This window comes from Apteryx rowi, unplaced genomic scaffold (assembly GCF_003343035.1).
Source record: "Apteryx rowi isolate R43461 unplaced genomic scaffold, aptRow1 scaffold_197, whole genome shotgun sequence".
NCBI lineage: Eukaryota > Metazoa > Chordata > Aves > Apterygiformes > Apterygidae > Apteryx > Apteryx rowi.
The window spans coordinates 620,011-635,237 of record NW_020448274.1 but is presented as its reverse complement, the minus strand read 5'-3'; the positions used below and the strand labels follow the sequence as shown (position 1 = coordinate 635,237).

At 36.1% G+C, this 15,227-nt stretch overlaps 1 protein-coding gene across 1 annotated transcript in view; it reads right to left on the bottom strand.

The window, feature by feature from the left end:
• The window catches only part of HCN1 (hyperpolarization activated cyclic nucleotide gated potassium channel 1), a 191,062-nt gene that overhangs the window by 72,698 nt on the left and 103,137 nt on the right, over positions 1-15,227 (bottom strand). Inside the window, exon 3 of the mRNA XM_026062982.1 lies at positions 5,019-5,237. Within this exon, the coding sequence (XP_025918767.1) occupies positions 5,019-5,237 (219 nt within the window). The remainder of the gene's footprint in view (positions 1-5,018; positions 5,238-15,227) is intronic.

Here is a 15,227-nt window from a genome sequence, read left to right as displayed (position 1 = left end):
TGGGTGCCCAGGTGCATTGTCAATGAGCAGTAATATTTTGAAAGGAATCTTTTTTTCTGAGTAGTAGATCTCAACAGTGGGCTTAAAATATTCAGTAAACCATGTTGYAAACAGATGTGCTGTCATCCAGGCTTTCTTGTTCCATTTATAGAGCACAGGCAGAGTAGGTTTAGAATAATTCTTAAGGACCCTCAGATTTTCGGAACGGTAAATGAGCATTGGCTTCAACTTCAAGTCACCAGCTGCATTAGCCCCTAACAAGAGGGTCAACCTGTCCTTAGAAGCTTTGAAGCCAGGCATTGACTTCTCCTCTCTAGCTATGGAAGTCCTAGATGGCAYCTTCTTYCAGTAGAAGSCTRTTTYGTCTRCAYTGAAGATCTGTTGTTTAGTGTAGCCACCTTCATCAATTCTCTTAGCTAGATCTTCTGGATAACTTGCTGCAGCTTCTACATCAGCACTTGCTGCTTCACCTCGCACTTTTATGTTATGGAGACAGCTTCTTTCCTTAAACCTCATGAACTGATCTCTGCTGGCTTCCMACTTTTATTCTGCAGCTTCCTCACCTCTCTCAGCCTTCACAGAATTGAAGAGAGTTCGGGCCTTGCTCTGGATTAGGCTTTGGGTTAAGGGAATGTTGTGGCTGGTTGGATCTTCTATCCAGACTGCTAAAACTTTCTCCATATCAGCAATAAGGCTGTTTTGCTTTCTTATCATTAAKGTGTTCACTGGAGTAGCACTTTGAATTTCCTTCAAGACCTTTTCCTTTGCATTCACAACTTGGCTAACTGCTTGGCRCAAGAGGCCGAGCTTTCAGCCTGTCTTGGCTTTCAACATGCCTTCCTCACTAAGCTTCATCATTTCTAGCTTTTGATTTAAAGCGAGAGACGTGCGACTCTTCCTTCCACTTGAACACTGAGAGGCCATTGTAAGGTTGTCAATTGCCCTAATTTCAATATTGTTGTGTCTCAGGGAATAGGGAGGCCCGAGGAGAGGGAGAGAGATGGGGGAAGGGCTCATCTGTGGAGCAGTCAGAACACACACAACATTTATCAACTTCACCATCTTGTATGGGTGCGGTTTGTGTCACCCCAAAACAATTACAATAGTAACATCAAAGATCACTGATCACAGATCACCATAATAGATACAATAATAATGGAAAAGTTTGAAATATTGCAAGAATTACCAAAATATGACACAAAGACACGAAGTGAGCACATGCTGTTGGAAAAACGGCACCAATAGACTTGCTCGACGCAGGGTTGCCACAAACCTTCAATTTGTAAAAAACGCAATATCTGCAAGGTGCAATAAAGCGAAGCACAATAAAATGAGGCATGCCTGTATTTGCTTTCTTAACCATACTTTGATTTCTCTCAGCATGCAATGCTTGGCAGAGGTAAAATTCTTAATTGGTGCTCTTGGATGGTGTTTGGCATATTTGGCTTAACAAAAACTCTTTCTTGTCTTCTTCTGTTTATTTCTTCCATTTTGAACTGTAATGCTTGTTCTAGTTTTGTATATCCTGAGCTTTGGAAGGATCTGAACAGGGAAGATGTGGTGTTTTCAGCAAATATGTCACTGCAAGCTACTTTCATTTCAAGAAGCACCTTTCGTTGCTGAGCACTACAGATACATTTATGAAATGCCATGTTAGATACAGCAGAAGAATCAGTTGCAAAAAAAAAAAAGAGAATAAGATTTTGGCATGATCTGACCCAGAGGAGAATCTAAGAACATCTTCTCTCTGGTGTCATTCTACATTCTCTATCACTCCATGCTAATTCCAATATTTTCAGTATCTCTTATTATAGAAACAATGGAGCTTTGAAATACAAAATGCTCTACATTTAAGACTAGCAAAAAAAGAAGATGATATTGGCATATAAGCCCAAGAAAACTAATCAAGTCACTCTCTCCTGATTTCTCCAATTTCGAATTCCAGGGGAAGAGAAAGCAATGCACTAAGCCAAAATACATTTTTGTATTTATATTAAAAAATCTGAAATTTATGGTCGAGGATTTGATTTACCTTSTTCTCAAACTTCTGTTGACTGAAATATAAGCTATTTTTATCTGTCAGCTATTTAGAAAATATGCTGATAAAACGGGTAGCCTAAACTGATCTTTGAAATAACCATTTGTCTAATTTGCAAAGTAAAGAAACATTATTAGAAGTATAAACAATACTCTTTAGCAGTATATAGTAATGTTTTCATAATTAATAGACTACACTCATAGATTTATTTGAAAATATATGATTAAATTCTGATAAAGTAATGGGCAAGAACACGCAAACATGTCAGTATAGTTGTTATAGCTGATACTATACAAATGATTTCAGGGTCTCAGAAATCAGTAGAAAATTTTTTTAAATTACAATATGCTTTAGTCCTCGCACATAATAATCACCATGGAAAAGATGGCCAGAATGACAGAGAAACATTTTTCTATAGAATAGAAACATGCAATTTCTGGCTCATTTCTTCCATTCTTGATTGGCGATGCCATGTTAGGCTTTGGACTACGATGTCAGGAAACCAATGGTAAATAAAAAGTGAAAACAAAGAGAATGTAAATGTTCAGAACTGCAGGAAGTGAAAAATGTCAGACACTACTGTGCTATGTTTAATAAAATGTGTGCAAAAAAAACCAGAATAAAAAATACAATGCTTTGTTTGCTTTTATATGGAAACATGAGAAATGCAACAGCACTTGACTGCCCCCTGGATTTTAATTTACACAACAACCCCTAAGTGAAACTGACATTACTTAACACAGTTTTAAATATATGAATATTTTTATACATTTACAATATTCCTGAAACTCCAAAATGTATGTATCAACAAACTTACAATATCAACAAATAAATATTTTTGAGAATAATGTATCATTATTCTGTATCATTAGTACTGGTATTCTGTATCATTAGTATTCAGAAATAAATGTGCTTATGAATTAGAAATTCAAATAAAATACTTATACCAATAATAGACTTCTCCTTGTTTATGGATTTCTTTTTTTTAGATTCCCTCTTGAACTAAATGTTGAAAATAGCAATGCCCTTTGAATTTTTTAGGTAACCATGCCAGTATCCAGGCAGATTTTTTAGGAAAGAACATTGTGATACTACAGCGCAGCCATGAAGGCCTGAGGATAACAAATATGATGAGCTTTCAGGCTGATTTCCTACGTCTGTGTATGAGTGCATACATATGTTGGTCCTAACCTCTAATGAAATAGCAGTTATACCAGGTCTAAGGTTTCCTTCTATATGTTTTCCATTATGGTTGTTTCTGTCCCACGGCTCCTTATAAATGTCCCATTCTGGTAAAATTGCTTCCCATTGAGAACGGACCATGTGAGTAGTCCCAACAAGCCAGTTAGATTAAAATACCTAGCAGGATTAGCCCCTTGATTTTACATTGAAATGGATTAGGAGGTTTCACATGGCCACTGTGAAAACTCAGATTTCTAGAGGTTTTAATGATCACTCACCCTCTCCTTCTAAACCTCTCATYTTCACTTATCATTCAAGATAACTCTGTGTTTGCAATCTTCTGTTTTAAACAGCATGAGATTAATGTATCAGCTACTGGCTAATTTTTCTGTTACTGGCATTTTAGCACATCCCTTATCCGTCCCTGTCTCTGAGATACTGCCTCCAGTCGTTTTGCTGCGACTTCAGCTTAACAAAACTGAATGTAAACTCTTCTCTGATACACTCTTGTCTGCTCTTCCCCTTGCCTGCCTATAAGGAAACACCACAATCCTTTCTACTCTCAGGTCTTTTGGGATTTTTCCCTTTTTCTTGCCCATCAAACTCAGGCCATTCCTTTTCATCTTCAGCACATGCAAGGGTCACCCTCTCCTCCACATACTTCTYGCCAGGTTTCTCCCCCAGGCTTGTGCCACATCACACTGGGATTTCTGCCCAAGTTGCCTTTCTGGACTCCCTTTTACATGCATGCCAAATACTCAGGCTCAGGCCATGATTCTTACTTGCTGATTTGAACTCTCCTTTGAACTCTCTGATTTGACTAGTTTTTTCAGCTGACCTCTCTCCTGGCATGTCCCCTCCAGTTCCCCATTTACTGCAACATCCAATTTTGGCTTCTTTTAAGCACCTCAGTAACTCTGCACATCCTTATTGTCCTTTGCTGAGTTTCATTCTGATCCCTTCTTCCTTATACCACCATTCCTACCACCAGCACCTGGTTTCATAAGTTCATCCACAGTTGCCTCTACCTTTGTTCAGAGAATTGACAGTGTTAATTAGTGCATCTTTGTGCTCCTTCCGGAAAGTTCCCACCCTGTACCCATTTATGTATTTTTAATTCCACTCATGCTTACAAGGAATCTAACAAACTCAATTTTTCTTCTGTTTCTTAAAGAACTCTCTATTTCTTTCTTCCCCTAAACTAGCCCTACTTTTCTATCTTTTGGCTGAGTACTTTTTAGGCTAGTGTTCTTCAGTCCTTAGAGACAGCCTAGCACATCATGGATTATAGTGTAAACAATATTATGATAAGGCAAATAAGGATTTCTTTTAAGCACTTCTCTAAGGTAGTTCCAGGCAACACTAATTGATCAGGCCTGGTCCTCATTTAAAGGTCATTCTTATGACAAGTTTAAGTTTATGCCTATATTGCAGTCCAAAGGAATGACAGCAACCTCTATAGACAAACCCAAGTTACCTTGTTCAAGCTACTTAGTTCAAGTACCTACAGAGTGAAGCACAGTCTGGACCAGGAGATGGAGTTTCTATGTCAGATTTTACAGAACTTAAAGTAAGTTTCACATCCGAGATTTCATTCAGTGCATGTGACACATGTAGGTTCATGCAGGAATACATTTAGCCCACGATGTTCTCTGAATTATTTCATGTTCAGTGAAATTTGCTGCCGGATTCAGATGCTACTAGATTATTTCATGCATAATTGTAAAGCTTTTTCCACATTTAAACCATCTCATTAATTTATTTCAAAACTTTAAAAGGTTGCATTAAAATGAACTACCTTCTCTTGATATTGTCGTCGTGAAGAATCCAGAGACTGAATTAGGGCAGTCGCGTGACCAACAAACATGGCATAACAAGTAGCACCCACAATCATACTCAACATGGTTATCCAGAGATCAGACATGCTGACAGGGGCGCGGGCTCCATAACCAATGCAGAGCATATGGCTCATGGCTTTGAAGAGTGCATAGGAGTACTGCTTTCCCCAGGAATCATTCTGCAAGAAAAGAGACAAGTGACTGAGCCAGCAAGCAGCTGAAGGAAAAAATACTTCTGCACCCATATAGYAGGAATTTAGATTACTGGCTTTGAAGGAACAGCCTTGGTAATGTACCCTCTGTGCATGAGAAGAAATACTCCTTCTAAATTAATTGCTAGATAAAGCATCAGTACTTAGCACAGTGATATGAAATAAAACTGACTATTTTTAATACATGATTGTATTCTTAAACTTGGGTGTTAACCTAATTACAAGTAGGCTAAAGGTCAATTTTATTTTACACTCCAAGGCAGGAGGATTAGAAAGAGCTGAGCAGGCAGACTTACTGAGTGTGTGAAGGTGGCACTTTGTTTTAATTAACATAGTCCTATGGCCCCATTTCTTTCTCTTCAAAGAGTTGTCCATTTCAACACACAACCATATTTCATCTTATCAGCCACCACACTTCCCAAGAAGAGAAAAAACCCTCCTTGAATTTGCATTTGTTAATTGCTGTAATGTTATTTGTTGTTTGTCCGTTTATCCTGTTCTTGTAATATTTTGWTAATACCAGAAACACCTCAATTCAAAAGAACTCTGTGCATTCTTCACATTCAGCCCAGGTTCATAGCCACTGTTTGAGAAACATGTCTCAAAAGAATAGGTAAATTCCTGGGTCCTGCACTCTTGTTATTTAGCCACCCCTCTGGATTCTTTCTAGGAGATTAGAAGGACCCTGCAGCTCATTCACAGGCTTTTAAAACTGCAAAGGTGTTGTCAACATCCTCCTTTAGCTTTACAGGGAGTCAGTCAAAGGGGCTGTTCCCAGAGAAAAGCAGACATTTTAACACATTTCAAAAAGCCCTGGGAGTCCTCATTAGTTTTTTTTTTCTATTTTCATTGCCAAAGGAATGAAATGGGAACAGTTTTATTGCTGTTTATCACCCATTGCCCAGGAAAACAAATTGTGCTTGGAGGCACACAGTGTACATGAGAAAACACAGTATTTATCACAGAGAACTGAGAATAATTTCAGAAATGAAGAAGTGAAGAAGGATAAAATTAATAGTATTAAACAGTTACCTACTACGGCATATAATATACAGGACAAAAAAACCCAATTCTGTATACATAAACAAATCTCCAAATCACATTTATATATAAAATGTGCATATAAAATATCAGTATTTTATCTCTGTTCCACCCATAAAAGCTTTGCTCATATTTTTTTCATTTCTCAAAGGGCTTCAGGCTTTCTCTCTTGCCATCTTAAATGCCAAGGATGCTAACTACTCTTGCTCTTTTCATCTATTCAAATGCTTTTTCTAGACTCCTATCAGCTAAAATAACTGGTAACAGGGAATAAGCTAACAATTCTTGGACTGCAGATGACTAGTTTCTCTGTTTACATTTGCAGATGACTAGTTCCTCTGTTTACATTTGTTTTATTTTCTAAGTTTATAAGCTTTTCAGATTTGTGAACTGCTTCTGTCTTTAAAAAGGAAACTTGTGTTGTAAATGCTGCTAAGGAATAGTTTTCAGTGTCTGTACCAACAAAAAGAATTATGTCAGATTAACCTAAAACTGGTGTAGGTTTCACTGGGTAATGAGGAAATAAATTTCCTCTTGTTTCGGAGTTGTAAAAAATACTCAGAAAATGAAAGAACTGGAGATGCTTCCCTTAAAAATCTCCAGTTTGGGATTCAGATACGCAGATGGAGTACACAAACCTCCTCTCTGTCCAGGTCAGTGCTGGTATTTTAGTCCAGGTGCCCTAGCTCCTAGGAAAGTACCTTTATAGTGATCAAGGTATAGTGTATTTTGAAGGGCTTTCCTTCCAGCTATCCTTCCAGGTATCAGTCTCTTTTGGATGAAAGTAATTAATATGGGAATTGTTACAGAACCATACCAAATTCATTGCAGCTGACAGTTGCAGCTTTATGCACACTAAATTGGGCAAAATAGGTTACTTGCTGGGGGAAAAAAAAAAAAAGATTGCCCTACTTTGAGGCTACAAGTGGTGTTATGAAAGCCATAGCATTCAAGAGGTTGCAAGATCATGACCTTAGTTCTTGTGCAGCTCCATACAGTGGATCTTGCTCCCAAACTGTACTTTTTAGCATTATTTTATTACAAATATTTTAAAAGATTAAGCTGATCTTGATCTTGTCTATTAATTTTTTCCATCATATCCTTGTGATAAATCTCAAATAAAGTTCTTTCAATGAAATGAAACCTTTACATCAAAATCTTTGATTTAATGCAAAAACTGGTTAATTTTAATTCTTGACTGAGATCCACTCCAAATTTGTGAATTACAATATTAAGTAAAATACTATAATCTTTAACAGAGAATAAGAAAATGGCAGTGAGTATTTCTATCAAATATGTATCAGGGTGAGCAAAAATTAAATATTACTTGAAAAGCAGTGGCATGAGGGAATAAGTGAACTGTAATGACAGAAGAGAAACAACTAAAGCTGTACAACCAAATAAATGKATGTATGTTCAACCATATATCTGTCTCTATATATAATCCTGTAGGATCCCAAAACTCAGAGTCATGAATTGCATCTGAATCCAGACTGGAAGTTAGGGCCATCTCAAATGACCATTTTGTTACATAGTCAGCATTAGATATTATATCTCAGTATAGGCTAATCACATWTCAGACATCTGAGAGTATATGGTCCTGAGATGGATAGAAAGGGCTTAGYAGAAGGAGAAAAAGACCTGGTGAAAAGGACTGACAAATCATTYAAATTCAGCTTGGATTTGCCTGGGGATTTTGTTGCTGAAAATATTTGTCAGTGTTTTTTGATTTCTTTTTTTCCCTAATAATCAATCAGTTCTTGTAGAATCAGTCTCACATGATGGTCTTTTTAGTTTCTATGGAGATTTTTTAAAAATGTGATGCTGAATAAATATTGTTGTGAAGGGTAAAAAACTCAGTATTTACTTGTTTTTTTCATTGAAGGGTACAAATTTCAGTATTTACTTGTTTTTTTCACTGATTTAGCTGAAGTATATAGAAATAACTTAAAAGGAATATTGTTTCTAATTCTATAAATCATGTAAGCTACTACCAATTTTACAATACAAAATCAGAATAACAATTATTTCAATATTTTTTGGTTTGTATTGTATAACCTAAGGGTTTGGCAAGAGCAACTTTAACTTTGTTCAGTGTGACAGGTTGGAATTTTCCACAACTGGACTCCAATGTGCTGCTCTTTGCTGTATGAAAGTAAGGTGTTACCATTTCTCTGTTACTAGCATACAGAGATTTTTTTCATTACGAAGCTTTTTTGCACTTGCCTCATAAGGCAATTTTTACATAACACACTCACAGATAGTATCTTTGAATTACTTAAAACCCATCTTATGAAATAAAGACTGCTGTGTTTACATATTCAGCTTTTCTTTAACATAATTGTTAAATATTAACAATATTTATTATGTGAATACATTGTATACTAAATATCTCCCTAAATGGTCATATTTCTAATTAATTTCTAATTAAAAAAAAGTCTATGAGATGAAAAAGAAATCCAACCATTCTGTAAAAAAGGGCATTTAATTTCTTAGTTGACAATAGGTTGATCACTGGTTCCAGATTAGCAGTAATCAATTTAAAATGTTTTAAATGAAATTACATTAATTTGGAAAAACTATTAAAGACCGTAATTGTGAGAAATACCAAAGCTGTTTATCYGAGGATTGATTATATAATCTAGCTTGATGACATTAAGAAATCCTCACATTTGTAGAAGCAACAATCACTGATCATTTGCAATTAGTTTTGTAAGTACAGCAGTTCTCCTAAAGAATACATTCATCCCAGGGCACTCTTGATTTTTAAYGGTCTGTTTCCAAGCCTCATCCCTGACTGGAGGATGTTGTCTTTTACCTCAAAATTTCACATAAACCTGTTACAAATACCTTTTTGTAACATTAACTTTTCAGGTCATAAAAAATAAATCACGAAAAGGCCAAATGGGACCTTTAAAGGGGCAAAAAGAAAAGGCAAATTATTTTTCTCAGATGGATTAAGAAAGGGTTTCTATGTTACTGGAATCTATGGAGGTTATTACTAGGAGATTTTTGTTGTCAGACAAATCAATTCTACTCCCACATTGTAGTTATTCCCTCAGGCACAGCTTATCTTCCCTCAGCCATACCCTCACACTGAGATATAAGTTGGTTTAAAAATCTTGTAACAAGGAAGCTATTGCAGGGATGGTAGTGGTTTCCAAATTTTGACTGGGTTCCTTTTTCCTTTCACATCACAGTAGCTGCATGTGTCACAGACACTCCCCTCCGTTTACAGGGGCATGCTTTACAATTGTGGAGCAAAGACTCACTTAGGAATTAAATGAAATGATCCTGAACCCAGATTTCTAATTCTCCTTCACAGACTTGCAGCTGGAGTGGAGAAGCAGCCTTTCCCTATGCCAAAGAGCTTTCCTTGTTATCAACGGCACACGTCCAGTGAAGTCCACTGTAGCCCTTGGGTTCTCATGAAAATGGGTGAGATCTGAAGAAGGGAAGACAGATGCTAATCTTGGCAGGATATAGAGAGTCTGTGTCTACTCTAGTAAAATAAAAAGTATCAGAGAGCATTTCCAAGCTCTGTAACTTGGTGTACTGCTAGAAAGGCCCCTGGCATGGTGCTGGTCAAGTAATACCAAGCCTACTTGGGAGCTGATAGGGGCAAGAAACTGTGTTTCTTATCGGATCCTACATGATCTAACTTCACTGGCCAAATCTTCCCAATTGTTACACTTAACTTTCCATAAAACCTCTACTGACTTCAAAATGTTCTGAATTTGCCATCTACATGTCTACAAATACTGATTCTGCTCTCAAATGTTTCAGAATAGCAGTTATGTCCATTAGCAGTAATATGTGTATAGCATTAACAGCAGACAGAATCAGGTTCTTATGCAAAATCTGTCATTTCAACATTCATATATATATTTTGATATGGATRTACAGCTTACATGCTAGTTCATCGATCAGTTCTATAATTTACTGCCTCTGGCTTTATACAATACCTCAGAAAGACACTGTAATCTCAGATAACAAATGACACCAAAATATATTTCAACTTTCAAAGAAGTTTGAATATCACAGTGAATAATCAAGTCAGCCAATGGAGAAGTTTTGCAGTGTTCATTGTTTCAAAACTTATGCAATGGTGAACTGGTGAATCTACTACCATGCCAAATCTATATTCCTTACCACAGCTATTACTACTTAGAATCTCTTGCTGTTTTCTAAAACGTAGACAAAGGCAAGATGTAATCAGACTTTGGAGGCTAAAAATTCTGCTGTTACTCTAAAAATCTTAAGAAGTGCCAGGAAGAAGCATATATTTTAAGAAGTGTGTATGTACATATGATTTAAGGAAAAAAAATCTGAATTGTTAAGCTCAATGGAATAAGCAGATGTCTTCAGAATCTTCTCAACATTTCTCTCTGCTGATACTTGCACAGATAACAGATGGTGCAAATGACTCAGCATATACTTTCAAGACCAATATGGGCAGAAAAAAATTAAAAAGTGTTTGGCATTGCCTTTCACAAAAAAAGAGGTTTGACTGAAGGAGCAATGACTAAATATTATATATTTACTTTTTTTGAGAGTTGTTACATGACTTTGCYGTCATTACAGCTTATTCATGTTTTGGTGCTATGTCTTTGGCACTAGCCACCAAACAAAAACACATTATCATAACAGATCTTTGTTGTTCTTTTGATTATTTTTCCTGATACAGAAAAAATTGAAAATTTATTCCCCAAAACGTTCCCTCTTTAAAAACAAGCAGCAAGAATATCTACCTGTGATCACTTTTTTGTAGTAAGGAAAAATAATTTTCTTTGTGGAAGCAGTGTGGTAATTCATAAATAGTGATAGAAGTGCAAATATTTGGCTTATGCACACAATCTGGTCTCGAGCATATATATGAGTTACTGTGTTCATGTGAATAGGTCAATTACATTCAAAATGACAGCTCATATGAGAAGACATTCATATGCTTACAGGCTTATAGGGGAGGCTTCCCTGTACATTGCTCAATATTGCTCTCTTTTCACAGACATAATCAGAGATACAATCAGAAATTCCTACAAAGTCTCAAAATAATAAATTAAACCTTATGGGAAAAATACTTTTTCTATTTTTTTCTCCATGAATCAGCTCCCTCTGATTCATCCTTTTATCTGGACACCTTCCTTTCCTAACTGAACCCAGAAGACTACAGAAGAAAATTCCTGATGCATGAATCCTATTTAAGATACTATTCTATTCCAAAAATGATTACTTTAATAAGAGTTTTTAAAGAATCCGTTACAAAGCTTTTATAAAGTTTAAAATAAAATGGTAAAAGCACGGGCTATTTCCATTTTTCCCACGTGAAAATTTAACAGCAAATTTAACAGTGGTAAGAAATATTCTCCTGCACTGGAACTTGTTTGTCTGTTCTTGTAACTTTTCAGAAAGTTGTGGTTTTGTGCTAGGTCTATTAATACTCTCCAAAACCATTCCTGGGCACAGCATGAGAGTTAGCACTCTCAGGTTAGGCACATTAGGTCATGGATGACTCCTATTTAGCAGTTCACTTGAGGCCATCTTCTCTTGGTAACTAAGAAAGTTCAATTGTATAGAAGCAGGCTATGGATTCGAATAGCCTCCATGAGAGAAAAGAGACGTACGCATATTTAATTTACTAGCATTAATATAGCCCCTGTGTCTACAAGTCAGTGACAAACTGAGACACAAATAGTAGCAAAGGAATCTTCCAAAATGTACCTCTTCCTTCCTCTCATACCCTTCTGCACAAAAAGTGAGATCAGAATGCAGTGAAGCAGTTTGGCTATTTTTAAAAAGGGCTGTATTTCAGTTCGTTTAAGCACTCCAAATGCTAACTGCTTCTGCAATATGAACATTTAAATGCTCTAGGCCTTGCCCATCAGTTGTAACTATTTTTGTATACATCCACTTTCAAATTTGTTAGTAGGTGGAACACATTTTAGTAACATTTACTATCACTGGAGAGCATCCCTTCCCCCCTTCAAATTAATTTAATTAATTATTACATAATATTAAAAAAAAGTTTTTACAAATACTGATCATTGAAACTGAAGATGTTATAACAGCATTCTAGGCTGCACTATATTCTTTGAGATCTGGTTTTCAAAATTTATCAAGTACTATTAATAACCCGATGAAGACATCTGGTTTTTCACTTCCTCTCACTCAAAGTTTGATGAACTAAGTTTACATCATGCTATTTTTTGATCCTGAAATAAATTTAGGGTCATTGCTTTAACCAACAGACTGACTGGAAAAGAAACACATTTTCCATCAAGGTGATAATATAGAAAGGAAGAACCAGAAACTTTCCCAAAAGGTCCCATTAGGTTTTATTATAAGTGATTACAAAAATAAGTACAGCTCCAAGTTTTCATTAAACATAGTTTTGCTTTGCAAACAAAAACTGCATCTCAGACGTGTAATACTTCATTACAAGAAAAGAAAAAAAAAAGAGTCAAAACAATGGCGCATCTAATGAGAGAATATGTAAATTCTGCAAGAAATCTTTTGGATGACAAACTGAAATAACATGAAATAACACTGTTCAAGAGATTTAAAAATTCTGAGTGCATTAAAGACACCATATCTTTTTCTCTGCTCTTTTCAATTGGTGAAAGGAGATGGATATGTTTACTTAACAAGCCTTGAGCACGGAATTCAGCCATTTATGAAATGCTTTTATAATGCAACCACTGAGAAAAGCTTTGAATTTTCAGCAGTAGTTATCTGATAGTCAAGAACAGTCAGATGATAGTGCGAGCTTAATATAGCACAGTTCTGGGAGACAGCTGAAGGAGTGAAGTGACATAAACCTGACTCGTGACTCCACAGTACGCTGCTTCAGGAAGAAGTATAAAGTAGAATTTCCATTGTCAGTGACGATATTTACAATCAATCTAGAAAAAGGAACTCAGCAGAAGGCACTGCATCTCTGTAGACTAGACAGCAGATTAGGTGAAGCGTCTGATCCCAAATAATAAAATGACAACTGAAAATAAAATGTTTTGGGGAGCGGACATTTAACATTCTGAGTGTTACCAACATTCGCTGTGAATCAAAGCAATTTTGAAGCTGTGTAAAAGCARTGAAGAAAACTACTAACTCAGGAGGTTGCAGAAAAGTCTGTTATTAGGAAAAGGTTAGGAAAACTGTTGATACACCAGCTGAAAGGTAGATAAACAGATAAACACAGATACACACAAAATTATAATATCACAATGCTGTCTCACTAAGAACATCTCAAAATATTCAAAGTCTGCTATTTGATTTCCCTAGAAGTACTTTCATCCTTGTTCTACATACATTCAGGCAAAATAATCTTTCTTTGTAAGYATTTTTAGGAACATGTCCTTAGAAATTAAAAAAATATATTTAATTGTAGATTACAGTAGATTACAATGGACTAATATAATTTACTCATAAAACCAAATGTGTCTACACAGGCTCTGAATATGCTTTAATCGGCTTACAAATGAATCAAGGTGAATCAGTGCTACTTTCACACAGAGAATCAGCATAAGACTTCCGATTAGGATTCAGGGAGTTCCAGTTTACTACATAATGCTTTAAAAAATAGATTATTTCCAAGGCAAGTAGATGTTTTGTATCCCATAGGCAAATTCAAATAATTTTCTCTTTAATCTAAAGAAATAATTTTTATCATACTCTGTTTTCCCTTTAAGCAACGTAGTTTTTAAGGCACAGATTCAGTGCTGTTTTTAAGATCTTAAGAGTTCTTCTCCAGTTAGCTGGTATTAAAGGCAACACTTTTCTTGTCAGTTTTTCAATTTATTTCCTGATCAGATGCCTTTGAGAGTTTAGGCTACCCCTAGTTAGTGTATAGTTCTTCATGAAAATTAACTTACTAAATGCCTGAACCCTCAAGAGGCCAGCCTGCATTCTGGTAAATCGCAGTCTTTCATCAAATACTATGTAAAGCTGTGAATTATTTTATTAGTAAGTGACAGCATGAAGCAAAGGAGTTTTGCAGCTGAAATTCTATTTTGGCTCTACAAAAAGAACAAACTTTGGTGTCAAAGTAACCGGTCTGGATCTAGGTCAGAGGCTGTTCTTTCACTGAGAACTCATCTGAGTTTCACTATGAACTGTTCTTATATTTGCACGCCCTAAAACTGCAGGTGCTTCCAGTGTTTGGAAGACTTTCAAGGTAATAAGGAATAAAAAGACAAAATGATTTAATAGCCTAAACCCCACCCAAAAATGATTGCTATCCGTTAAAAAAAATTGGGAATTATTAAAAATGCAATCCCCTTCTCTACCAGAGGAGGTTTAACCTAAATCATAGAAGAATGTCCTAACTTTCAGGGTACCAATTACTCATACTCTGAGTGGGAAGGAGAGGAACATATTCCTTTTCTCTGTTAAAGCTCTTCTGCTGTCCTTGAAAGAACTGACAGAGCACCAGAGTGAGCATGACCCTGTAGCACTCGTCTGAGACGTCAGGAGTTTCTAAGTTCCAGCTCCTGCTCTAAAAGCAGATTTTGTACGTTTGTATGTTACCCAAGACCATCTCTGAGAGACTGTCCAGGAACCCATATGGAACCCATATGAGTGCCTTAATCTTTAGACAAAAGGTGACGCTCATTCTCCTTTACTTCCCCTGCCAGAATAGTTCTTTTTTGTAAAGTGGGTAGCTTCATACAAGTGCAATCACAACCGAGCCTATTGTTGGGTAATTGAAGCACTCTCTTCCAAGTTGAGAGATGGGGCTTTGAGGGCAGGCTGAATGCTCCAACTCATGATCAAACATTTGGTACTGAGTTACTGTCTTTTTGTAAAAGCTACTCTCAAAACAAAAACAAATAAAATATCAATGACAAGCAAAATGTGTTATAACGTTTTGGTACTCAAAACTATATAGATAATTAAATTACTTCTGGAGAAAGCTTT